Source organism: Styela clava, chromosome 2, assembly GCF_964204865.1.
Source record: "Styela clava chromosome 2, kaStyClav1.hap1.2, whole genome shotgun sequence".
Classification (NCBI taxonomy): domain Eukaryota; kingdom Metazoa; phylum Chordata; class Ascidiacea; order Stolidobranchia; family Styelidae; genus Styela; species Styela clava.
Window position 1 is genome coordinate 300,272 of NC_135251.1, and position 27,850 is coordinate 328,121.

A 27,850-nucleotide genomic window follows, 5' to 3' on the forward strand; every position below is an offset into this window, starting at 1 on the left:
GAGCGAAAAGTAAATCATTTTTCAGAAGATAGCAATGTGATGTCAGTTGTTAATGACATGGATGCGTTCACCAAAGATCTATGTGGATATGCAATATTAGATTCTGGGTGTACTCGCACTGTATGTGGGAAAATTTGGCTTCTTGATTATTTGCAAAGAATCAAGGAATCTGAAATAGAAAAGATTCACACTGAAGATAGTGGAGGAGTTTTCAAGTTTGGTGATGGTCGAAGAGTCAGTTCATTGTATTCCATAGAAATCCCGGGAAATATTGGGGACACTAAAGTCCACATTTCTTGTGACGTGGTTGATGAAAATATACCATTATTATTGAGTAAAGATTCCATGAGAAGATCAAATACTGTGATTGACTTTGCAGAAAACAGAGTGGAAATGTTTCATAAACCAGTTAGGACTCTAGAGAATAAGAAGTATTACTGTGTCAGCCTTTTTCGCGATAACAATAAATCACCTACTCCTAGGATTTTTATCACTGCAAATGAAAGCAATGAAGCTTTTTCTGGAAAAGATCTTTTGAAGTTGCATCGACAATTTGGTCACGCTTCCTATGAGCGATTATCAAAACTGATCACTAATTCAGGAAAACTCAACAAGTTATCTTCAAATATGTTGAAGAAAGTTATCGACAATTGTCAAGTTTGCAAAATTTACAAGAAACTTTTTCCAAAACCGGGTGTTGGGTTGCCACGTGCAACGGATTTCAACGAAGTTATAGCCATAGACCTCCATCAGCTTGGCCCAAATTTATGGTACATGCATACTATCGACATGTTCACCAGGTTTAGTTCTGGTTCGATTATTAGTTCCAAGTCTTCATTAGTCATAGCAAATGAGTTTTTGTCACATTGGATAAGCATATACGGACCTCCAAGACAAGTATTCACAGACAATGGAGGAGAATTCAACAACATGGCTGAAAATTTCAACATAGAACTCAAGACGAGTGCAGCGGAAAGTCCATGGAGCAATGGTTTAGTCGAGAGGCATAATTCTATTCTAACTGAAATTTTGCTGAAAATTAGACAATCTGAATCATTAGATTGGAAAACAGCATTTTCCTGGTCTCTAAATGCAAAGAATTCATTGCATAATGTTCATGGTTACAGCCCTTATCAGCTGGTATTTGGAAGGAATCCCAATCTTCCTTCTTTGCTAACAAACAAACCTCCTTCGTTGGATGGCACTTCTATGAGTGATGTAGTTGCTTCTCATCTCAATGCCCTTCATGCTTCGAGAAAAGCCTTTCTTGAATCAGAGTGTAGTGAACGAATTCGAAGAGCATTGCAAAAACAAATCAGGTCTCATGGCGATGAAATTTATGAGACTGAAGACACTGTTAATTACAAGCGAGAGAATTCAGAAAAATGGAGAGGTCCGGCAAAAGTTATTGGTGCTGATGGATGTGTAGTATTCCTTAGGCATGGCGGACTGGTTATACGTGTACATAAATGCAGGCTGATGCATGATAAACAAAGAGAAGTTAAAATTGAACAGAAAGAGGAGCAGATATCAAGTAATGAAGCACAACCAAAAGTAGAAGAGATGCTTTATGATGATGATGACGAGGAAGATTTAAAACAGACTGATCAAGGAAATGAATCTTCAGAATATAACGATGGACTCTCGGCTTCACCTGTTGTGAAGAGAGATCCTAAACGTGGTCAAATAGTAGAATTCAAAGAGGATGTAACTGGCAATAAAAGTTGCAAAAGTACTTGGGCGGGCTGGTAAAGCAACAGGAAAGTACAGTAGCTGGTATAATATTGATTTTTTGCAACCTTCATCTGAAAAAAGCACAAAGACATCCATTGATCTTGACACTGTTGAGAATCTATCTATTATGGATGATTTACCAGCTGAAGAAATACCAATTGTTGATCAAGTGATGTTGATTAACGAAGACCTCTTTCTTGAAGCAAAGATGAAGAAACTGGACAGCTGGAAGCAAAATGATGTCTACACAGAGGAAGAAAGTAAAGGCCAAAAGTTGTTAAGTACAAGATGGGTGTGTTCAATAAAAAAGACTGACAATGGACCAAAACCAAAAGCTAGACTAGTAGTTAGAGGTTTTGAAGAAGATTGTCTCAGTGAATTGAAGACAGATTCCCCAACATGTTCTAAAGAAAGTCTCAGACTTGTTTTAGCACTGCTTGCACAAAAGAAATGGTCGCCAAAAACTATGGATATTAAAACTGCCTTCTTACAAGGAAAATCTCTTGAGCGTGATATTTTTATCAAACCACCTGATCAGAAAATACAGAAGCGAAATGTTGTGTGGCGATTGAAGAAATGCGTATATGGTCTTACTGATGCTTCAATGTATTGGTACGAAAGTGTTAAGGAAACGCTTCTAAAATTAGGTGCTCGTATCTCTGTAGTGCATCCTGCTTTATTCTATTATTTTGATCATGGTTTAAAAGGGGTGATCGCTTTGCATGTGGACGACTTTCTGTGGGGCGGTTCGGAAGAATTTGAAGGCAAATTCATCAAGAGTTTGAGAGAGCAGTTCAAAGTTGGAGTGGAATATACTGAAAGTTTCAAATATTCAGGACTTGAATTAAAGACTGATAAGGAAGATATCACACTTAGCCAGCACAAATACATTGAGTCACTGCTTCCGATTGATATCCGTTCATTGAAAACTAAGAGTGGAAGTGAGCTTTTAATCGAAGCTGATGTCTTGAAAGTTCGATCTTTACTTGGCCAGATACTGTGGGTCTCAAATCAAACTCGGCCAGATGTATCATTTGCATCATCTACACTCACATCTGCTTTAAAGAATTGCACTGTTAAAACTGTGATAGAAGTTAACAAAATTGTCAAGCAACTGAAAGCACAAAAGGTCACTTTGAAATTTCCTGCTTTCCATGACAATGAAGTTAAGTTTCTTGTTTATAGCGATGCATCATTTGGTAATTTGTGTGATGGGGGCACGCAAGGTGGCCATATTGTATTCATGAGTGGTGGAAACAGGAAAATACCTTTATGTTGGCAATCCAAGCGAATCAAAACAGTCGTGAGAAGCACACTTTCTGCTGAAACTCTCTCTATGTCAGATGGTGTTGATACGGCGGTGTTATTAGCAGCGTTGTACTCTGAACTAACGACTGGAAGAGTTCAACCAGAAAAATTTGGCATTGAATGTTGTACTGATAGTCAAAGCCTTTGTGATGCAATCAAGTCGACAAAAGCTGTCAGAGAAACGTCTCAGGATTGACATTTATGGTTTAAAAGAAATGGTTTCATCCCATCAAATCTCCTGCATAAAGAAACTTCCGAGTGATCAACAATTAGCAGATTGTTTGACTAAGAAAGGAGCATCTTCACACGAACTGTTAAATGCATTATGTTAAACTTTTATTTGAAATTGGAAATTGGGGGATTGTTAGCTGTATTTCTGGCAACTAGCATTTTCCCAGATGGTTGAGCATGACCTTTGATGTCATCAGTTTCAGGTGACTGATCATGACCAACCACCTGTGAAGGTGATTTGGCCATGTGCACTGAGTAGTCTGGAGCACAGCTCGGTTGGTGGTGTTTATGTCTGTATGTGTTACTTTGGTTATTGCTTTGGACATTTATTCGCTGTATAATTAAGACATTTATTAAATATACTTTGGAGTCGCTTTAACACTAAAGACAAAAGAAGGAGTTAAACCGCGATCTAAATTTGATTAAAAAGCTCCATTATAAAATACTGAAAATAAAACCGTAAACAATATAAGTTTTGTTGAGTCCCGCGCGGCAAAATTTCGGGTGCCTACGGGGCACATTATGTTTGGTCGCAACATACCGTCACTGAAATCGAAACACGGTTAATTGTGGGTGGGATTTGCCTTTTATCCATTACTTTAAAATTGTCGTAGAAAATTTTCGTGTTATCATTAAACAAGGTTGAAAACGCGATTTTTTCCCGGTTTGTGATGATATATAAGATAATTAATCCGAAGTATATCCATCAATTTTTATTGTACTGAAATAAATTTTACTCCATGAGAATTTACAGCAGATTTACGGATTTTTCAGGAGGTTTTATCAATCAATCAACCAATTCAATCAATCAATCAATCAATTTTATTCGGTCACTCTGATACAAACAAAACACAAAACAACAACAAAGGGACAAACAAAATACAGAGGACCTGGAGGACGGACATAACTTAATAAAAAAGTTAAATAAGTACGTGCCCGTCCCCAAAAACAGAATAAAACAAAAACACGATGTAACATCGGGCAACAACTTATAAATTCAAATTAAAATGTGAGACGTGTATGTGCTTTTCCTATACAGATATATGGATTAAAACACTCGCTGACGAAAAATGGTGATGTTGTGGGCCTACTTCAATTATATTGCAAAAATAACACAGTGACAAATTTTTTTTTACCAAAAAACAAGCTTGGTAAATGGATTGGAGTGTTGGGTTCTTTTGTCGTTTTCGGTTGGTTCACTTTAAAATCATTGTATCCGTTCCAATGCTTCCAACATTAATATCGAATTTCCACGAACGACCACCATTCAGCCATTCCAACAGGTGCAGTGATCCCATCTTTTCTACGCTCTGTTCCATCATATTTTCAAAAATAATCGGAGTGTCAGCATTGCGATTGAACGGAGTCAATGTTACAAGCACATCTCAAATTTGTCGAATTTGCAAAATAGAAAAAATACGGATCAAAACAATATATATATGATAGGCGACGGGCAATTACCAAAAATTTTTATTTTTATGTCGGCAAATGGCCGAGGTATTTTAAAATTGTGAATTGTAAAAAATTGTTTTGTTTTGTCGACGCAAACGCTGGTTAAATTGAAGACAATTAAATTAATAAAGCAAGACATTTTAAATATGCTCTTATCGGTCACGAATTGATTGCTTTGCACAACAGAAAAATCATTTTTCGTTGTAAGCGTCGGCTCTTTTAACAAGTGGCGTAATCGCGGCAATAAATATGTATTTTTGATATAACGGTATACTTCATATGCATTTTCATTGTACGGAATAAAAATGTACTTTTCGGGATTTTATATCAGTTATAGAGATTTTTCTAACGGCGATAACGAGTTGGCAAGATTTCAATAATACGTATTAAAATTAAATACACCGTTTATCTCATATTTTTATGTCCACCGATCGCCGTGGCATTTCAGAGAACTAAAGTTTTAATTTTGACGTAAGAAGAAGCAACTGCGAGTTACGTTGGACACAATTAAACAAATATATAAAGACATTTTGGAATTTTGTAGTTGTCAGAGATTGAATATTTCACGCGACAAGAATAACCATTATACTGAAAAGACGTCCCTTTAACGAGCGCGTAATGCGAAGACTGTTACAGACCGCAATGGGAATTTATGATTATGAAACCCCCCCCTTTTGAAAATCCTGGCTGCGCTCCTGTTTGCAACAGATTTGCCCAAATTTTCAAGTTGCAAAACTATTCCAGACTTAAATTTCTTTCAATTTAAATATAAACCACTACTGCAAAAAAAGCAATATAAATGTTTTGTGCTGATCTTCAAGAGGGAATGAAACATTGAAAAAAAAAAACATATGTTCAAAAGTTCAGGACAGTTGAAGTGTTCTATTTTAATCAGAAGATATTTTATTTTGGCCAACATTCGAGGCCACCCTCATTGTAAACTAATCAGTTTAGCATTATGAGATAGTAATATAAGGCATTGAAGATTTCATGAAATAATAGAATCTTCATTCTACTAAAGGAAACACTGACACCAATTGTTCTGTATGACTAGGTTGCCTAGATTGCAACTTCCTTTCTTTCCTCTATACCAGGACTAGGCAATTCACAGTCCGCAGGCCTGATCCAGCCCATCGAAGTGTTTCATCTGGTCAGGCAGTTTCGAGTCTGATTTAATTAAGTCCAGCATGCCGCCCTGATAACAACTTAGCTAGAACTATGTAATTATTCAATGATATAATGACTATAACTTAAAAAAACTGGCGCCACACCATTATCACATTGGGTTCCAGCAATTCTGGATTTTTCCAACAATCCATGGAATCCAAACATGCGGCAGTATGGCACCTGGTTCCAATTGTTAGGAATATGCTTGCCATCGCACCTATGATTACACTCCGAGGGTTTGCGAGTTAAATCTTTGCCAGGGATAATTATATTTGATAGGATTACGGAACATTGTCGTAGTGTTGTCCAATTACCCACTGGCTGGATACAGCTTCTTCTATCATCAGTCCATGCATTTGATAACAAATAACTAATTAAGTGCCATACCTAAAATTGATTGGTAGGCGGACGTGAGGCTGTGGTACGCCAAATGCTTGTGCTGTCATATCGATTTTCCTCTCCGACAGGATAAATACGTAAATACAATACTATTTCTGTAACTTACTTTTTACATTATTTCCACACTCAATGAAAACAAAGCATTTATCTGATTGCAATCTTACGTTAAAAGCTACAAAACCTGGAAAGACCATAATCATCTTGGTATGACACAGTCTGCAAATTTTCCTACTCCTGCAAGCGGTTTTCTTGTATTGATTATGACTATAATAAAGATCTTTAGCATGTGGCAACGGAGCCATGAGTTCTTTAGGATAGACTATGCTTTTAATGCAATTTGTACGAATAAAATATCTACATAAAAGAGAATATCATGCCATACAAATAAGAGAATGCATTGATATTAAAACGATAATAAATTTTGTGAGTGAGGTGGATTGAAGCCTCTATTCATATTTTAGGTTAGCTAATATAATTCTTCGAATGATTTATTTAAACAAATTAAACTATTTAATCTAGTCAAACTATTATTATTATATTACCGATATTATAAATTCAAAATAAATAATTGGTTGTTAACATTAGTAGTGAAACTCTGTAAAAGTATTTATTTTGACCACCATTTCCTTTTTTGCCATTTTGATTACCTTTTTAATATTGAAGTATTCTCATTTCTGAAATTTTGATTTTGCCGTACATTCATATAAACAGCATTTGCAGCATAGTTAAGTCGGTACTCATGTAGTATGCGAACCAAGATGGTGGTCGCTGAAACGTAGTATGTGTACCAGGTTAGGGTTAGGCCATAATTTCAGTTACAAATATTATGGGAGTCACTTGGCTAGTCCCCGAACTCTTAATAGAACTAATATAAGGAAAATTGGAATGAAATTATGGCCTCACCCTAACCTGGTACACATACCACGGGAACGCCGTTAAGTCATTACTTCAGTGATTTCTATGTATAAGACTTCATGTTTAAATAGCTAATTGAAGTTGCTAATTATGAAAAATATTGTATACCAGAAGACAATTGTTAGTGTCATAACACAGAATATAAAATGTAATGATTTTCATTTAGAACTGTAATAAATTATTATAAATTTGAAAAATCTGAACAACATTAAGAAGAATATGAAACTTTATTTTATCCTTCATATAAATAAATGGCTTTTCTTACGCAAAGTGGTACGCAAAGTGGTAATTCAAATTTTTTTAAGGTGATACTTCATCTAGAACTACTGGTGAGAAGAGGAGAAGAACTTCAGATGGAGAAGGAGGTTCAAGGTCAGATAAATCATTAACATAATTAAAAAATAATGATCTTGGAAATATTTGTTTCATATTTGAGTCTTAATTGTGATTATCCTTACCATCAATACTCGTTCTTTGTCTGACTGAATTTATCTATGGAACAAGTTTCACTTCAACTCAATAGATTTGTTCATAGCCTTGTTCAGACCAATGTTGTAGCCTGAATTTACATTCGTCATGGTTGTAATACAATATCTTTATAAAATCTTATTGTTTTGAGATTTTGCCCGGATAAGCCTAAAGCAGTTGCAAAAATTGAATCTTAAAAACAATTTTGCTCATAATTTTCATGTCTTCAAAAAGACTGGTGTGTCTCGATTGTTTTTCTCTATGCAGTTTTTATTTTTCAAATCATATATATTGGCTAACTAATCTGAAACCCAACATGGATTGGCAACCGGACAGAAGTCAGTGACTTCCCATATTATTGACCCGCCTTATCGTCTTCCTCAACCCCCCTCAGGATGAATATATAAGTCCTATTAGGATTTACAATACATACTTTGTGTTACATTTTTTGAAAGACTAAAGTTTCTCTTAGTGTCAATTGTTTCTTTTATACTATTAATTTTTATTTTTGACTCGTTTGGAATCTTGGTGTCTCAGACTCCTTATGACCAGTTCTGTCCTCTCGTGACTTCCTGTATATTACTTCGTCCCTGAATATAATTTATTTTGATTTCTTGCATGACGAAATAAACTCATTGTCTATAGCAGGGTTTACCAAACTGGGGTCCGCGGGCCACACGTGGCCCGCCACTTCATTATATGTGGCCCGAGTCGAATTTGGAGTGTAATCAAAAAATCGCATTCGATGATATTTCGTCATGAAATTAATCAGAAAAATCTTTTGAGATACTGTTATATCACTAACGTCACTGAATTGACTAATGTTATGGCATTTTTTGCGTTATGAAGAGTTTGAAATCTTACACTAAATGTAGTTATAGCTAAGATAGCTTGATACCTAATTTTGAGTGATTTTTGAGTGATAAACATGAAAATCTTTGCCAATAAAATAAAATTCAGTCAAGAAAATTTACTTTGTTTTCTTATGTACATAAACTTTGTTTTCAGAAGCAAAATCCCTACAACTGAATTAGAAGACATTCAACAAGAAGATGAACTAAGTCTATATGGTAAGTCTGCCACATGTCCATAAACTTAAATATTATGAGCAGTATGGTTTTTGTAATATTTGTGTGATTGCGTTTAATTAAGTATAACAGGGTGGTCCAAACCCTGGTATGGCACATTTCGTGCGACGCCCAGAACAATTTCGAGAGAAATAAATTGTCTTGGGCAGACAGGGCCCGACAGATTAGATAAGTGGATTTGGGGTTTTCATCCCAATTTCACACCTTAAGCTCGCAACAACCTCTTAATTTAGAGAAACATTTTGTGCCTATATTTTGGCGGGCCGTGTGATAGCAGCGGGGAAACGCAGAGCGGTCTTTGTACCGCGCAGTCAGTTTTTTTAAACTAGGTCCCCAAATCCCAACTTTGATTTACTTGATTGTTCTTTGGCGATAGCGCTAGGTTATTTACACTGCATTTTAAAAAATAGTCAAACATAACCATTCATCATAAAATTATTGTTAAAAGAAATGTGACAGAGGAAAACTGGAAGGAAACGTATTTCCTTGCCCACAACAATTGTAAACCACAGTCACTGGTGTTCATATTTGTTTCAAAAGATTATAATTTGAAGCGACGTTACAAAATTGGATAATACCACTGTACTTCTGTGGAAGTAATTTTGGAAGAACTTAAGGCTAACTAAACGCTTTACATATTTTCCTTGAAATAGAAAACATCACCCATGCAACATAACAATGAGCTAATTAGATCGGTAAATCATCATTCTTTAATATTTTTAATGTAAGTAAACTCTCAGTATTTCCTTCAATTCTTAAAATTACAGCCCTCCAACTTTGCAAGCTTGGACTGGCCTGAAGTACAAAATCGAAAGTAGTTTGGTGTTTTGCACGAGCATAAATGTAAACAAATTTAATTTTTTAACTTGAAATATATTATGATTTCAGAGTGTAACTTGTGCAATATGAAACTAATGAATTATGGGAAATTGAAGCATCTAGAACAGAATTTTTGCAATAGCAGGTTATACATATTTAGGCCTCATAAATATCCATGTCCTCGTAATTCCTTTGACTCCAGCATCAAAATATTTGTTAGTACACAGTATCATGTTAGGGTAAATACTACAGGGGTCTTCCTGCCATAAAAGTGTCATTATTTTGTTACTTGTACACTTGATGGTATATATGCACACAATCAAACGTTTGATGCCCTTTACTATAGCCCACTCTTTTTACGGTACATCGCCAAAACAACACTTTGAGACTGTCTGGTCTCGCACTTTTATTTTCATGGTAAGTAGAAGGTGGTGCATGGAATCGACTTTTTTTTGTTAAAACAGTGATTGTTTGGTATGTACCGTGTTGCTTTGACGTACCTATTGCTTTTGATTTTATTTATCAAATAACATATTTAGTTGGATTTATTATATTCATCGGGTTTCTGTTAGATTTCCCCAAGGGTGGAGTCGCTCGATAACCAGTATTGGTTTTCGACATCTCCTTTCATCCTGAAATGTGACTTTTTTATATTTCCTTTAATTTGTGTATGTATAGTTTGTACTTTCAGCATGTTGAAGAAATAAATTACTGATTACTATATTTACTAACTCACTATTTTATTTCTAGCTTTGCCGCAAATTGAAAATGTTTCATCTCAAAGAAGTGGATCTGACATTCTTTTGACTTGGAATGAAGTAACTGACAGAAACGTTCTATACAACATAGAAATCTTCTGTGATGATGTGAAACTTGGAGAGACTCACACCACAGAGGTTCCGCAGTATAGAATGAAGTCACCTACACTTGGTAAAAAATATCGTTTCCAAGTCTGGGCTAATGATGAATGGGGAAACTCTGGCATAAAAACACAGTCAAAGAATGTTATCAAATGTAAGTTATGGCCATTAATCATTTGGAGAAGTAGCAACATTATAATTTAACTTGTTTGTTGTTCTAATAAATAGTGAGTGTATCTACATGGTGGCGTTCCATTATCAATCATTATTATAAAATTATCAAGCATTTTCATTCTGACAACTTAGGGGTGCAATTTGCGTCCGACAATGTTGTTCCTATCACCTATTAATCGTTCATCTGTGGGCCTTGGTAGCAGTGTTGGGGAGACTCTAGTAATTCACGCATTCGAAACCCGAACAATAGCCATATAAACTTTTACTTGGAACCCAAGAAAATAATTTTAAGCAAGTCTTTCGAATAGCAAAAATCAATTAAATACAATTTACCATATATATCAATGTTGTGTAATTTTTATGGGAAGACAGCTCATTGGCATAAAATCAGTGGTTCCAAATGGCCTCGCATGTTTCTAAAACGAAAATGGTTTATATCCGTTGACCAAGGCACAGTGTTTTTACTCTACCGTTTGTGGGGATTCAAGATTTGGTTACTGCGTTTGACTGTACCATGTCAAACTGATACGTAAAATAATTATGCAGAAACCTTCACTGGCTCCAACTTCCCCCTCTCCCCCCTTCCCTTAATTGCAATACATGGTAATATATCGTGCTATGGTCATACAAGAAATCTGGATTTATGAAACCTAATTATTTTTCTATTCCTGAACGTTTTTGAATACCTGTTTTACCAGATTGATACACAACTAGTTACTCTAGTAACTTCTGGTAACAAATATTTTGTTGCATTTCCAGTGTTAGCAAGCCCTTTCTATATTTTGCTTTCTTTGCGCAAAATGTTCAATCAATAGTGAAATTAGAGATGAGCCTGCTTTGATTTATGTCTAAATACCCATTTCCTGCTCGAGCTACTTCTTACGTTTTATTGCAGTAATCAGCAATCTCTCATTTTGTAGCCAATGAACCGCTTTCCCTGATGGGCTTCCTGCATCTGAAACAAATTACTGGTTAACTATTCCCATACTCGACATGGACTGGTAATCGAACAAGGGCCGAGGTTCGCCATACGATTGAAACGTCAAGTCTACTTCCCTTTTCCTGGGATAAATATGGAAGTCCTAATGACATTGGAAGGGTTCTTTAGATAACTTCGGCAACATTATAATTTATTTTTTGTCGCAATATACAAGAAATCTCTTTTTTTTAGTCGTAAACGTTGAAGTCGCCGGCGGATCCATAAGACTGAATGAATGCAAAGTCACGTTTCCAGAGGAAACTTTCAACAAACAAACAAAGGTCTGGATGTCGGTTGTAATTGACAATTCACTATGTCCCGAAGAATACATTGGTATCACACCAGTTTTCGATATCAGCGCAGATTCCGAATTCCTCAGAGATGTGATCGTGCAAATCAAGTCATGGTGCGTCGGGCTGGAAAAAGACAAAATTGACATATTACATTTCTCAAGTAAAACTGACTGGGACATTATTAATCCTGATCGAATCAATGAGGATAACAGCATAGAATTTCGATGCAGAAAGTTTAGTCTATTCACTGTCGCCATCAATTGGTTAAAATGGCTAATTGGTAAGCAAGAGGTTATCGTGGACAACTGTCTCTATATACATAACAAAAAAAAGTTTCATTTCACATTCTTTGAGAAAAGTGAGACTGCTGAAACCAATATCAGATCACATTACAGAGAACTAGGGGCACGTCTTGCTCCGATTTGGTTCAATCCATTCGCTTTGAAAACTGGTGACAGACTTTGCCTCGAGTTACAGATTGATCAAGAAGATTTACAATTCAATATGCCCCACGGACAATTCATTTGCGACAGAATATTTCTAACATCCCAGAGACATAAATTAACATTTCATCTTCTTCCTAATTTGCAAGAATATCCTGAAAGACTCATCATTTGCAGAGTTTTGAAAAATGACGTTTTGCATGAAATGCAAGACTTTGATTTTCCATTAGCCCCTTTAGGTAAGTGATACTGGGAGTGATTCATAATTTCCTTGTCATGTCTCTGCTCCCTAAGCTAGTGGTTCCTCAAAAATTTGTTATCACGTTGTTCAGGTTTTGTTTTAGGAGGCCCACGACAGAATTAAAAAGGATTTTTCAGCCATTGACTGAGCTAAGGTATTGCATTGAGTAAAATTCCGTCTGTTCTTTGTGTTGTGTGTTCGGCACCTCGACTTATTTTAGCCTCTGAAAAAGACATTAATAAAGGTGGTCCACGAAGTAAAATTCTCTGTGAAAGTGGGCTGCGATATAAAAAAGGTTGAGAAACACTTGTTCAAGCTGAGTAGAAGGTAACCCCTTGTAGGATGTAAAGTTGAAGTTTTATTTTCGAATTTTTTTTCAATATTGTTATGATCATAAGTTTCTCACATTAGCTGTGCATTATCTTGAGAACCTACTCACCATAAGACCATATTCAGTTTGATTATACTGAGACCAAAAGCAATCATTATAATAAATACTTTCTACATTAAACATCTTTTTATTCTTATATTCGTAGAGGGAGGAGGACCTCCACCTGTCAACTTTGCTGGAGCACATATTGGGAATCTGCATCTACCGGAAAATCATAACAATCAGCAAATAGTAAGATTTGAGTAATATTTATTTTCAACTTTCCGCAACTATTTTTCAAAGTATTCATATGTATGTTTTCAATCATCTCCTACAGACCTGCACGATGTAATAGACAGTGTGTAGCATTGTGCTAAGTGTTATGAATACACTCAGCAACACACCTCTGATTAGTCTGTGGGTTTGCAGGTTCGAATCATGTGAGGGATAATTAAGTGTGAGAGGATTGCTGGAGTCTTCGGCGCTGTAGGGTGTTTCACGTGCCGCTGGTCATTTATGGCTTCCTCCACAATCAAGTTCATGCAATTGGAAATATTGACTGACTAACCCCGTACTCTACATAGACTGATAACCAGACGAAAGGCTGTGGTTCGTCATATGATTAAGCAGTGTTATCGGCTTTTCCTCCCCCGAGATAAATGTGCAAAACCTATCCTAATTCATGTTGATAATAAGCCCCAAAATGTGATGTCACTATGCATATTAGAACTTTGCTATACCAGGGGACCAGAAACTGTGGGATATTCAATCACTAAGCCATATGAAATATATAATCCCTAAATTTGAATGATATTTGTCTGCGTTTTTATGGCAGGTAATAAAAAAAAACATTTGCTAGATAGTAAAGTTGAAATTTTTTTAAGGGGCAAAATGAACAAGAAGAAGCTGGTGCAGTAGGTGGAAACCAAGCAATAGAATAAACCAATACAGCATGAAGGTGATGACGGTACGTGAAATACCATTTACTAAAACAGCAAACTTGATTTCTTGTCTTTTATATTCTCGAAATAGTTTGTGGAGTCATATTAGATCAGTGGTTCGCAACCTTTGATAATTAGAATGAAAATTACCATTCAGTAGCAGAAAACAACATCATCAATCATTGGTACTACAATCAAAATTATTGATAGTGATACAAATAAAACTAACATTTTTTAATGGTTCTGTGGCCCACCTCAAAATATTTTCGTGGCGCAGCAGTAGGCCATGGCCCACTGGTTGAGAACCAGTGTATTGGGTGAAACAATAACTCATTTTGTCTCCTATTTTTGCTATGTTCACTGTACTGTGAGTAATTGCCTTCGTTTTTTTGAATTTGGTTTTTACATATCTGCGAACGATCAATTACCCCTGAAATAATATTATATTTGCAGGAATTCAACCAGGTTTTCTCTCAAGTTCATTTATATCAAACAATATTCAAGATTTGTAATTGTTGCTAATTAAATGCCTTATTCAAACATCACATAAAAAGTTGTTATGATATTTCTCTACTGAGCACAATTTTTAGAGTCATCTAAATGAAAATTTTTTTTTCAGATTCCGATGATCTTGAGAAGTTTCCAAACTGACCACATTCTAAAGACATTGCTAAGATACAAATGTTTTATTAACATGTTACTGTTAATGTCGTATATTCAACAGTACTGTCGTTATTTCAACATTAAATTTCTCCAATAATCTCAGACTTAATGCTGAATGATCCTGTGGTATCCTGCAACACATTATGGACATGCATATGTAGTGAAAAGCTTAAATATTAGAAATATTAACTCTTAAAGACTAGATAGTCTAGTCCAATAATAGTAGAATTGAGGGAAAATTTTATAAATTTTTTTGTGTGAAATGCTGATTTTGCATAGGCTTGGATTGTGAAAACATAGTAATTGACTCTTAGTCATATGCACCACCCTTCAGCAACGATTTCGGCAATTTAGGTCATCCCTCACAAGATTTGACCTCTTGAACTGACCTCAGAGCATTTTGTAAAATTCTGCACCAAATTCTGATTTGCATGTTTTGTCATACAAATTCTTATCATTTCATAATTTTTTTATTATTTCTTCCTATTAGTTTTTAAAATTAGGTTGGGTGCTGCATTAATGCTTTAGCTTCTAATGTACTATTTTTAGTGAGCCATAACAAACTCACTTTAAGCTTTTCCAGATATCATGTGTATTGTTTTTATGTCGCCCTCATTCAGAAATTTTTGTGTAATTATAATTTTATGGTATGTCAACAACTTTCATTATTTAGGTCAGGTTTTGAGTTTTTTCTCATAATTGACAACTGCTGTACTTATTCTTGCTGTATATCAGTTTACTTTGCCACTCCACATTTTTGCTTGAATTTTAAAATATATAAAAATAATAAAAACTATAAAAATCAATAAAATTATAAATAAAAAAAAATCCAAGTTATTAACCTATATCGTAACTCGTTTCAAATAGCCATTGTTCGAATTTTTATTAATTTTTGTTGTGAAATGCATTATTATCTTTTGCTTTTATGTTTTTCAATTATTGTCAACCACTGATATCTATTATTTCTGTGTATATTTTGGAACATCTCTATGAATTTATGATATTCTGATTTGTCGACAAACCCGCCATAAATTATGCATTCCATGACTGTTATAATAACAGTTGGACTGGAGTGATTGATTTTTGGCTCAGTGTTGTGGTTTGATATTGTGTTCCGAAAACTTGGTAGCTAAGGACTCTACTGGAGCCCAGTGTAACTTTGCCCCTAATCTATGTAAAGTAATAAGAAATGTCCATTCTGAATTCTAGTAATATCTTAATAGTGATACATGTAGAATATTACAATGATGTTTTGTTTTGCGATGCATATTACGAATTTCCATTTTTTTGTTTTGTGTGAGTCAGGTTTTTAAATTTTCATGTACTGCAATCCGCTTTTCTTGTTTATTCATTCTTCTTGTTTATTCTCTATAACTCCGTGTGTTTCTCTAAGTTTTAAGAGAGTAAAAAAAAAGTAAAAATAGTCAAAAAATAATGAAAAAAAAAAATTTATGTATTTCCCTAAATATGAAAAAGTAAAAAAAATTAAAAAAACAGCAAAAAATAAAAATAATTTCGTGTATCCCATAAATTTAAAAATATAAATGTGAAATATTTCATTCAAGAGCTTATAGCTTTATGATACAAAATGAAATGATCAACATAACACTTTGGCCTGCATAATTTAACAGGTCTTCTGTCAAAAATGCTTCGATTTTTTTTTTATTCTATGTTGTATTTTGTTAATTGTTGTAGCATCTGTATAATAAATAATCAATGTGATAGAACCGGGCTCCATGCCCAAGAGCCTGATTGCCTACAACTAGAATTTTGCGAGTTACATTTTGTGTGAGAGACTAGCAAATCGACCCATATTTTACTAGCAACTATTCACTTGGGTTAGTGTTTGGACGGTAGGGCATCATTCATCATATAGCTAAAGCTAACGAATTTTATTTTTATTCCTTCGTAATGAAGAGGAAAAATTAATCCAAAGCCAAGTACTTGAAATTGCCATTTTTCGATAACCTGAATGTTTATAACGACAAGACTTTCATAGTGTTGCTGGCGGCCTTGGCAATCAGAAATCAGGGTATCAAAAAGTGAATGATGTCGAATGGACAAGCAGCAATGCATCTCCTAGAACTTTAGTTTTTGGCAGTTCGACACGTTGAAAATGGATGCCACTTTTGCGAGACGTCAACCGCTATATGTGGCCTACCTGAAGAAGGAATGATGTAGTGGCAGATCTCACCCTTAAATGCGGTAGACGTCACGCTAAAGTGGCATGTGACAATGATTAGTGCAGGGTTTCCTAAACTGTATCGCGGCACACTAGTGGGCCGCCAAGGTCTTGAAAGTGTGCCACGCATTTTCACAAAATTCCTGAGATTATTTCACAATAATTAACGATGCAGCATGAACTTTATTACATGGCAATCAGTAATGGATGTAGTTCGGTACCACACATATTAAAGGGTGACCTGAAAAACGAAACCCAGTCCATTTGGAACATATTTTCTGGATTCCGTTTTTTGGGGTCAACCTGAATAAAGATTTATAATTCAATGTCAACCGATAGGTGATGTAATACCTAAAAAAACTTGTCCTGGTTATTTATATAGGGCCTTGTTTGTTGTGACTGCTAGACGCTAATAAAGAAAAAATTCTATTTAGATGGTTCGACAAATCTTTCCAAGTTATTTCCTACAAAAACGGGTGATTCGGAATGAACGCGGAACATTCCTGGGCTGACGCTCCGATCATGAGTCATCTTACGGAAGAAGTCTTGTACGATGAGTTTGCGAACTTGGGATATAATGATGACGGTACCTGCGTTGGAGAATTAACTACGACCCCCCTTCCTCCTCAGCGTTTAAAATAGAACATTCCAGAACCTGTAAGTGTTGCTTTCAGATTAAAAATATTTTGTGTTCAGGAACACTAATTTAATGCTAGGTGGAATCAGTCTCTCAATCTTGGCTATTCGATTGAAAATATCTTGTGTGGGAACACTAATTTAATGCAGAGTGGAATCTCTAATCCTGACTTAACCTACTGCTCAACTGAAAGTATATTGTGTATGGGAACACTGAATTAATAAAAAGTGGAATCACTTGAGCTATTTGATCAGAAAAATATATTGTAATTGGGACTGTTTTAATCCAAGGTGGAATCTCGCTCCCATATTAACTATTTGACTAAAAATGTTTTGTTCTGCTTTTGGGAGCCATGATTTACTAATCTCATTTTTCGCTATTCAGTGGTTCCCAACCTTTTACGGCTCGTGGTCCCATTCCAGAGGCTTTCAGCACTCACGGCCCCTTTCTATCTTTCCAGTGGTATTTATAGTGTTATTTTGATTGGTTGATTCCAAATCCTATTATGATCAAACAATTCATGCTCAACAAAGTGAAAACACCCTGTGGAATAACCTTATCGAGCAATGAAACTAGGAAGAACATTTTTGGGGGATTTTTTTTTATTTAATCATTTTTGCTTATAGTATTGTGGCCCCCAGAAACTGCTCTGTGGCCTCCAGTTAGGAACTGCTGTGCTATATATTAGCATTTTTTGCTTGGTAGCGCTGATTTATAACAGAGTTGAATCAGTATCCTAACAATTAATTTTCCTTTATACAGTGCATCGACGTCATTTAATCAAGTCTAAAGATTGCAAAGCTTTTATCTGACGACAAAGACCTTCACGTGTTTCCATTCCGTAAATTCGGAAAAGGATTGATCAAAACTTTTCGAATGTCTCCTGATGCTTTGATCCAATTGTCTCTTCAACTTGCACATTTCAGGGTAAGAGAAATGGAAATTTCATTTATTTAACGTTTTAGTGGGGCACTTGAAATTTTTAGTTCTTGCATAGTTTCTTGTCTTCCGCTTGATAAAGAATGCGGCTATCGCTTAGCCTTACAGTAATAAAGGCACCGGGCAAAAGATTCAACACAGTAACAAGAGTAAAAAAACTATGAATTTTTACCCATGTGAGCCCTTTTAAACACAAGTTGTCATATAAACTCATGGAAACCCGTGTCTTAAGGCCGGCCAGAGCCGCTAGCTGTTACGGTCTATCTTGGCAATTAGAAATTTCAGAAACCCGCTTTCAAAATTCCTGGCTACATCCTTGGCTTTGGTCATTGACTTGAGTATCCATTCATCAATGACTCGCCATCAACTAACTTGCTAATTCTGACTTGACTGTGGACTCGGATGACTAATGAGTCGTATTGGGGATTTTTGCCTAAGACCTGTGATTCCCAACGTAAACTCAGTTTTGCGCTTGGTATTGTGCCCTCCCTCCAACCGCTCTTTGGCCCTCATGAGGGCACTGGTTGGGAAATATGGCCCAAGAGACATAGACGTAACATGCCAACCGCACTAAATGGAATGAAATATATTAATAACATTAGCATAAAACAGATCGCCTGCACAACTTATTGCACCCTGTATAAGGTGCTACGTAATGGTTTTGAAGCAGGGGTGCGGTCAGGGAGGGGGGTTTGAGAGTCGCAACAACCTTTTTTGAAATGTAGAACAAAGCATTTCTCTGTATCATACATAAGTTGCCATACAGACTGCTTTCTCATATTACTTCCCTTAAAATAAAAATCATTTTATTACATGACAAAGGTCATTTCAGTTTAACTTATGAAGCCTCGATGACGAGATTGTTCCGAGAAGGGAGGACCGAGACTGTTCGTTCATGCACGACTGAATCCTGCGCTTTTGTTCGGGCCATGTCATTAAGGTGAAAAGGACTCTTACTTTGGTAGGAATTGTGGCGAGGTGGTTGGGGAATTCCACTCAAAAGACAGTTCTAAACTATTTTTTCTCCCCATTGGCCAAACAAGTCATTTGAAAGGGTACTAATAGAAAAGTTGCAAGCTAGTATTAAGCGAAAGTATGTTTTATTCAAAAAACACGATGAAAATATATGGATTGAACATAAATTTCAAAACTAAATAAACGTAAATATCTAAAATAAGGCGGACAAGATCAAATCTAACAAATATTATGAATTAGCTTCACGTCCCCTCAAAAAATTGTTTACACCACCCCCCTTGTGGGGCACCCCTCTGTTTGACTATTACACTAAGCTATGCTTGAAACAATCCAAGTCAATAGGGGGGAGGGGGAATTCCCACAAGGCCTCAATTCTAAACCGATCTTTTTTTCCTCCCATAGGTCCAGGAATTGATGGTCATTTATTCTGTCTCTACGTCATGTCAAAATATCTCAAGATCGAGTCTCCCTTCTTGCAAAAGGTAATAATATCATTATCATATCACTTTCTTGTTTTTTTTTTCGTTGTTTTTTTAAATTTTTTTTGATTTTCTTATTGTTTATATATTTCTAATCACTTTTTTCTACTCTACCTATAAATTTTTTTATTAAGCTAACCTTATGTGATGTTGTGTGTCTTCGCTCTGGACAAACTTAATAAGTTGTCACTAGGGGTGGGCAAAAGCGAATATTTTTTTCGAATCGAATATTTCGAATATTTTTTGCGAATACCGAATAGTCGAATAACGAATATTTTTTTAAATGCAACGGGGTCTATCGGAGGTCGATACTCTCTCCGAAAATTAGAAGAAACTTTGAAAAGTCGGCAACAAAGCGTTTTTTTTTACTGGTTAAATTCATCAAAATCGCTAATTGTTTTTGTCGCCGCGATCATAAAGTTCGTAATCTGTATTCCCGCCCGATTCATTTTTTTGAAAGTATTAATTCTTGCGGGTCGGCGGACATCGAAGTTTTATATATTAGGTATACCTGTGCGCGTTGAAATTTTTTTAAAACTGAAAAAGTCGCAAATAACGCGTGCAATAGCATTTTTCTATAATCGCCGATTGTTATTATCAACGTGACATGGTATTGAGGCCAGAAACAACTTTATGTTTACGCAAATTTTTTGATTGAAAAGGGGTATTATAAAATACTGAGAATAAAACTGTAAACAATACGAGTTTTATTGAGGCCTGCTACAGTTTAAAAACGCCTTTTTAGACATTGAAAATCGCAAAATTTCGTGTGCCTCTCGCACACATTATGTTTGGTCGGCGTTTAGAAAACATATCGTCACTAAAATCGAAGCACTGTTAATTGTGGGCGGGATTGGCCTTTTTATTCAATACTTTAAATTGCCGTCGAAATTTTTCTTTCCAACAATATACAAGGTTTGAAACGGGACAATTTTCCCCAGGTTGTGATGATATATATAAGATAATCAATCTATTGCATATTTGATCAATTTTTATAGTGAAGATTTTATTTTGTCGACTCAACCACTGGTTAAATTGAAGACAATATTAAAACAAGACATTTCAAATATGCCCCTATCGGTCACGAATTGATTGCTTTGCACAACAGAAAACTCATTATTCATTGTAAAAGTCGGCTCTTATAACAAGTGGCCTAATCGCGGCGATGAATATGTATTTTTGATTAAACGATATACTTTATATGTATTTTCATTGTACGAAATGAAATTGTACTCTACGGGATTTTATATCAGTTATTGAGATTTTTCTAACGGCGATAGCGAGTTCGCAAGATTCCAAAAATACATATTAAAATTAAATACAGCGTTGTTAGGGGCGAAATTCACGATTGAATTTACGTTCTACTCTTGTTTACAATTCAACACTCCCCCGGCCATGCATGGTCGAGTAAAATGTTTACATTTTTAAAACATAACTTGTCCATACACCTCAGTGAACTTGTCCCAGGATGGAGCTATGGCTAACAACATTTCACTAGGCATACGGAGTACAAAATCTGAAAAAATTATTTTAAATACATCGTGATACGTTAATAATTTACAGAACGTTTTACCGAGAAAATGAGGAAATGAAACGATTCGTTAGGCGTGAAAATAAAACAAATAACATCATAACGCAAAGAAAATTTGTCGCTTTTGTATGTTAGCGAGCGCCGTTTGTGAATTCTCGTGCAATCCACGATTACCGTCATTTGGCGGCGCGCGAATTCCGTGTTAAAGCAAAGCGGCGCAGGTCACGTGGTATCGGGTATTCGAATAGTAAAACGGCATTCGAATATTTTGATATTCGATTCGATATTCCTTATTCGAATATTTTGCCCAGCCCTAGTTGTCACTGATGATTTATTTGTAAGGGGCTGCATTTCTGGGAAGGTTCTGATTCGCTGTTGGTATTAACCCCCCCCCCCCCCCCCCCTCTAAAATTTCAAACATCCCCTTAATTTTGAAGTATGATACCGCACTTTATTACTTAACCTAAGTACAATTGTATTTGAATATCCAGAAGATAGAATATTTATCAGTGCAGATGGTCTGTCAAATACATAACACATTTTTATAAGTTACGAATAGTTCAATCGCTAATAGGAAAATATTTACCAACCTTCTAACCCTCTAAAATGAAATGCTGAAGTACATACTGGCCGTAGGTTCCCATATCTCCACTATGTGAGAACCTCATGTTCTAGAAGTTACAGAATCTTTCCAGTTTAGCCGATGATCCAATTTATTACACCGTGGGTAAGGTGGGGCGACATGATGTTTGAACTCAAACTATCGTCTAGGTCATAGGTTCTCAAAGTGCTCCGTACGGAGCCCCAGGGCTCCGCGAGAGAAACCCAGGGGCTCCGCGAGCTATTCGATTACTCTTCAAAATACTGACTCAAAATTTTGTAACTGTTCAAAGAAGCAATAACAGCTTTGATAACATCTGACAACAATATAGCCTCGAAATATGGTAAAGGGCCGGAATTAAAAAATGACATTATTTATGAGCAGTAGCGCAGCCAGGATTCTTAAGAGGGAGGTGGTTCAAAATTGGAATCGGAAATTTCCGCGCAACATTTTTCGCGATTAAAAAAACGGATAACGAGATTTCTGTTGCGTAAAATATTCAATTCAAGACCGATGGAGCATTTGACGTGTCTCGTCGGTATAATGTAGTTGTGCTCATCGTTACTCACGTTTGATTCGAGATTACTATTAGGATTACTAAAATGAAAGAATACTATTCTAAAATAACATAAAATATGTGATAAACTGCCAACTATAAATAAATTGGTGTCGTATTTTTGCGATCTTGGTATTTGTCAAACTTGATTTGTTCTTTCGCACTTGAGATTATTTTTAAGCAAGATATCGCTGTTTAAAAAATCACAATGTCTGGGGAAAATACGAACAATTGAAAATTATTTTATTGCATTCAGCTCCGTCGGTAGTTTCAGAATGAAAAAAGGTACATCGCGGATCGCGCGCACCATTGATTACGTGCGGCTGCGTCGGTAGTTTCAGAATGAAAAAAAAAAGGTAAATCGCGCGCACAAATGACTGTGTTTCGATTTCGCAGCTACTACGATGAAAACCTAACATAACACCAAATTTTGTGATTTACAATGTCTATAGAAGCGTTTTCAATCTGAGGTGAGTCTGCTGAAACCAAAGTGTGATCTTCCATTTTGAGTTTCAGTTTAAATATTTTAGAATGCCGCTTTTCAATCAAGAAATTTGAGTTGTGGATTTACCTTTTTATTGATTATTATTTTTAGCATTTCGTCGCCGATGACTATAATATGGTAACATGTTTTTCACATTGAACTCATAATTCCCCACGAGAACAAAAAAGCAATTAACGTCGTCATTGTGTAACAATACATGTATATGCCGAGGGAAATTTTTGATTTAGGGAGAATAAACAGCGGCGTAAAGATGTTTAAAACACGCCATGCTGACGGAAAAAATCGGCGATTGTAACAAAATGAAATAGCGCACGTTACTAACGGCCTTTTAATTAAGTCTTCCAAAAATGTCAAAAAAGAAAAGATTCAGCATTTAGAATAAATAAAGTACTTTTAACTTGCTCGGGAATAATAATCTAAAAGTAACAATTTTAAAATTTATTTTGGGGCTCCGCGAATAATATTCAACCTTTCAAGGGCTCCGCAACACCAAAAGTTTGAGAACCCCTGGTCTAGGTCATAGGTTCTCAAAGTGCTCCGTACGGAGCCCCAGGGCTCCGCGAGAGAAACCCAGGGGCTCCGCGAGCTATTCGATTACTTTTCAAAATACTGACCAATTTTGTAACTGTTCAAAGAAGCAATAACAGCTTGATGACATTATTTAAGGCTGATTTAAAGAATACTATTTTAAAATAACATAAAATATATATGTGATAAACTGCCAACTATAAACAAATTGGAGTCGTATTTTTGCGATCTTGGGATTTGTCAAACTTGATTTGTTCTTTCGCACTTGAAAATATTTTTAAGCAAGATATCGCCGATTAAAAGATCACAATGTATGGGCAAAATACGAACAATCGAAATTTATTTTATTGCATTCGGCTCCGTCGGTAGTTTCAGAATGAAAAAAGGTACATCGCGGATCGCGCGCACAATTGATTACGTGCGGCTCCGTCGGTAGTTTCAGAATGGGAAAAAAAGGTACATCGCGCGCATAATTGACTGTGTTTACTACGATGAAAACCTAACATAACACCAAATTTTGTGATTTACAATCTCTATTAAAGCGTTTTCAATCTGAAGAGTGTCTGCTGAAACCAAACGTGTGATCTTCCATTTTAAGTTTCAGTTTTAATATTTTAGAATGCCGTTTTTCAATCAAGAAATTTGAGTTGCGGATTTACCTCTTTATTAATTATTATTTTTAGCATTTTGTCGCCGATGACTATAATGTGGTAACATGTTTTTCACAATAAACTCATAATTCTCCACGAGAACAAAAAAGCGATTAACGTCGTCATTGTGTAACAATAAATGTATATGCCGAGGGAAATTTTTGATTTAGGGAGAATACAATCCGGCGTAAAATGCTTAAAGGTTCAAAAACAGGCCATGCTGACGAAAAAAATCGGCGATTGTAACAAAATGAAATCGCACACGTTATTAGCGGCTTTTTAGGTCTTTCAAAAATGTCAAAAGGGAAAAGATTTGCCCCCTAATTTATAAATATGTTTGTCAAGTGTCAAATTTACAGCTTTAGTATATATAATTTGTGTTTGAATTTTAGATTTATTTATGACTTGTGTTAACCCTATATTAAAAAAGGTTCAGCATTTAAAATGAGTAAAGTACTTTTAACTTGCTCAGGAATATTAATCTGAAAGTAACAATTTTAACATTTATTTTGGGGCTCCGTAAATAATATTCAACCTTTCAAGGGCTCCGCAACACCAAAAGTTTGAGAACCCCTGGTCTAGGTCCAACCCCTTAAACATTAGAATTAAAGACTAAAGTAAAAGCACAAATAAAGTTGGATTTCCAGATCTATTAGTCTTCATTGCTTTTCAAAACACTTGCCCCGCTTTCATCATTGCCTGCCCAAATTTATTGCACCCCTAGGTGAGCTGATGAGCAGAGTTTTTTATTCAGCCAACATAGTCTCACACCATAAACATTAGCATAAAAGTAAAAACTAAAAGCATAAGTTGTTTTCAAAACATTCCTCACAACGATCATTTTTCTTTTCGGTGTTTCTTATCGTGCTGGTGCAAGCTATCGCTGAAACGTAATTTTCTTTCTCGCTGTTGCAACTTAGTGTATGTTTAATTCGAAATTCAAGAAATTTTGTCCCTAAAAATTTGTCAAATTGGCTGTTATGGAATTAATTTCATCTGGTCACATTGACATTTCAAACCCTGCAATATTTACTCATTCGACCATGACTTCCATTAGATTTCTCAATCATGTGACTCTCTAGTCATTATCGTTAATCCAATATTTTTCTCATTTTAACCCTGCATTTTCGGTCATCATTCATCCAACCATGACTGCCATTCATTTTTCAATCATGCGGTGTTCTATTGCATATTCATATTCATCAATTTTTTGTTCAATTTAACCCTACATTTTCGTTCATCAGACCATGATGCTCCAGCCAACATTCCTAATCTCAAATTATTTGTTCATTTTGGCCCTGCATTTTTATTCCTCTGACCATAACTTTGATTAAGTGTTTCACAAATTTAAGTTCATTAGATAAAAAATCATAAAGAATGTTATTATCATTTTAACCCAGCATTTTTAATCATTCAACTGTGACTGTCTTTATTCGTACCCTTCATTTTTAGTTATTAATGCATGGCTGTCTATTGTCATCAAATTCTTCATTATGTGAAAAAAAAAATTTTCAAAAAAGTTTTTTTCAAATCGCGAATTACAATCATGAAAATAATTATTTATTTGTTCACCACAATGTATGATATTTTCAAAACCATTATATATTTGGAAATTTTCTTTGTATCTAACTGAACTAAAAAAAAATTGTCTTGATTTGTATATCCAGCAAACATTCGTCCCCTCTGTGACAGCAGCAACTTGTGAATGCGCAAATAGTTCCGCATTAATTTTAGTTCTTTTCAACCCTGCATTTTTACTTATTAGACCGTGACTCTTTAGTTGAACCCTCAGTAACATATCACCCTGTGACTTTACAAATCCATGCGATCCCCTGAATGAATAGAAAGATCCACATCAATTTCGGTTCATTTCAACCCTGTATTTTTATTTACTATACCGTGACTCTTTAGTTGAACCCTCAGTAACATATCACTCTGTGACTTTACAAATCCATGCGATCCCCTGAATGTGCACATAGTATCACGTCAATTTTGCTTCATTCAAACCCTTTTTTTACTTATTGGACCACAACTTTTTTTTTAGTTGAATCTGATAATGAAAAATTAACAGTCTTTTTTAATTCTATTTTCATTACAACCCTGCGTTCTTAGTCATTAAACCATGATCCACATGGCAAGTCATTGGACCTTTCAAATACACCCATAGGTTGTGACTCATCAGCCTTTCAAAAAACATAATTCAAAAATTGAAGGAGGGAGGGGGAATCCCATTTTTTGGATGTAGTCATTACGCGCATATCACATTTTTTCATATTAAAAAGAAAACCTTTTTCATCTTTGAGTTTCTCTACTCTAAAAAATAACTATTATCATGCTGTGTGTCTTTCTTTTCACTGTTTTCATTAATCTTCAATCAGTTTCCATGTTTTCTGTCGCAATAACTCCCAACTTAAGTAAGTCTCCTCTCATGAGACCGTAAGTATTCTTTTTATAATATTTCATGTGACCTGCATTTGCAGCCATTGCTATGTAATGGATTTGCATATTTATCCCGGGGAGGGGGACTCGCCGGTGGGCCATGTAAGTATGACTAAAAAGTTACATTTTATGAACAATATTTACAGTGTTGCAAACGCATAGGTGGAAAGCAATAAGCCTCGTGCCAAAACTACGTTTAATCGCAAGCTCAAAAAATTCCTCGAATTATTTTAAACTTAAACATCAAAATTTGGTCTCAGTTTGGTTGTGGAAGCATCGGGTGGGCTTATCTTATTAGACTACCGAATTCATTATTTTATCATCATCTTATCTTAACTGTTTTATCTAGGTTACTCTCTGATTACACTCTTTGAAGGTATTTCCATGTTATTATCTCCTTATCTATTTATCTTATCAGAACTCATCTCGATTTGCTGATAACATCGAAAAAGCAATGATGGACGTGAAGGACCTCTGCGAATATGCAAAGAAAAAATAATTTAGGAAAAAAACAAAAAAAAATTAGGAATTGTTATTATAAGGTTTTAATGCATTGTGAGCACTGGGGGTAAAAAAATAGGGGATTTTATTTTGATTTCACTTATACTTTTGTGTGAAAAAGCGTGTTCTATTTTTTCTGTAATATTTACTGATTGTGTTTTTATCTTAGTGTAAAACAGATTTGGAAACCAAAAAAAAAATTTCTGAGGGATGGGGGAATTTTTCAGATAAATTTGAATTTGAGTAAAATTTCATATAAATCACGATGCAGCATACTTGCATAAATATTTTGACAATTTTGAACAGACCGGCAGTGGCTAGGTATCACTGTAGGCTCTGAACTTTTTTTCTGACCCATTACCCTGCGCCCTCTCCCCCCCTATCTTTTTCGTCGTCTCACTCAGGTGAGAGCTGTATACAGCATATATATTCAGACATGCTTTTCAAGTTTTTTTTAAGAATTTGGGCGCATATGCCTGTGGTGAGGTTACAACACAGGACCCAGAGAGATTATGACATTTTTTCTCACACCCCCTGTCCCCCCACCATTTCAATGTCCCAGCCAGGACCGCTCTAGTTGGTGCTATTTGTCGGGGTCACAGTTTTTTTTTCTCCCCCTCCCCTCTTTTTCCAAGATAAACTCCTATGTTGTGCTCCTTGCTTTTTCATTTTCTGTATATTCAACATATCAACCACTTTGTATTTGCTTTTCGGGAACACCACATAGTCACAAATATTTTTGATAACAACCCCCCCCCCCCCCAAAAAAAAATAAAAAATTA

General features: G+C 35.5%; 1 protein-coding gene across 1 annotated transcript; it reads left to right on the forward strand.

The window, feature by feature from the left end:
- Window positions 1-11,842: 11,842 nt before the first annotated feature.
- On the forward strand, window positions 11,843-13,908 carry LOC144431386 (uncharacterized). Its single transcript, XM_078119469.1, has 3 exons — window positions 11,843-12,569; window positions 13,108-13,193; window positions 13,826-13,908. Exons 1-3 carry the CDS (start codon window positions 11,882-11,884, stop codon window positions 13,880-13,882), a joined length of 831 nt encoding a protein of 276 aa, XP_077975595.1. The 5' UTR covers window positions 11,843-11,881; the 3' UTR covers window positions 13,883-13,908.
- Window positions 13,909-27,850: the final 13,942 nt, after the last annotated feature.

Excerpts from the sequence above, each read along its gene's own strand:
- LOC144431386 (XM_078119469.1), top strand. The coding sequence starts at position 11,882 with ATGTCGGTTGTAATTGACAATTCACTATGTCCCGAAGAATACATTGGT. Across the intron at positions 12,570-13,107 it reads TTTTCCATTAGCCCCTTTAG|AGGGAGGAGGACCTCCACCT; the intron begins GTAAGTGATACT and ends TTATATTCGTAG. Across the intron at positions 13,194-13,825 it reads ATCATAACAATCAGCAAATA|GGGCAAAATGAACAAGAAGA; the intron begins GTAAGATTTGAG and ends AATTTTTTTAAG.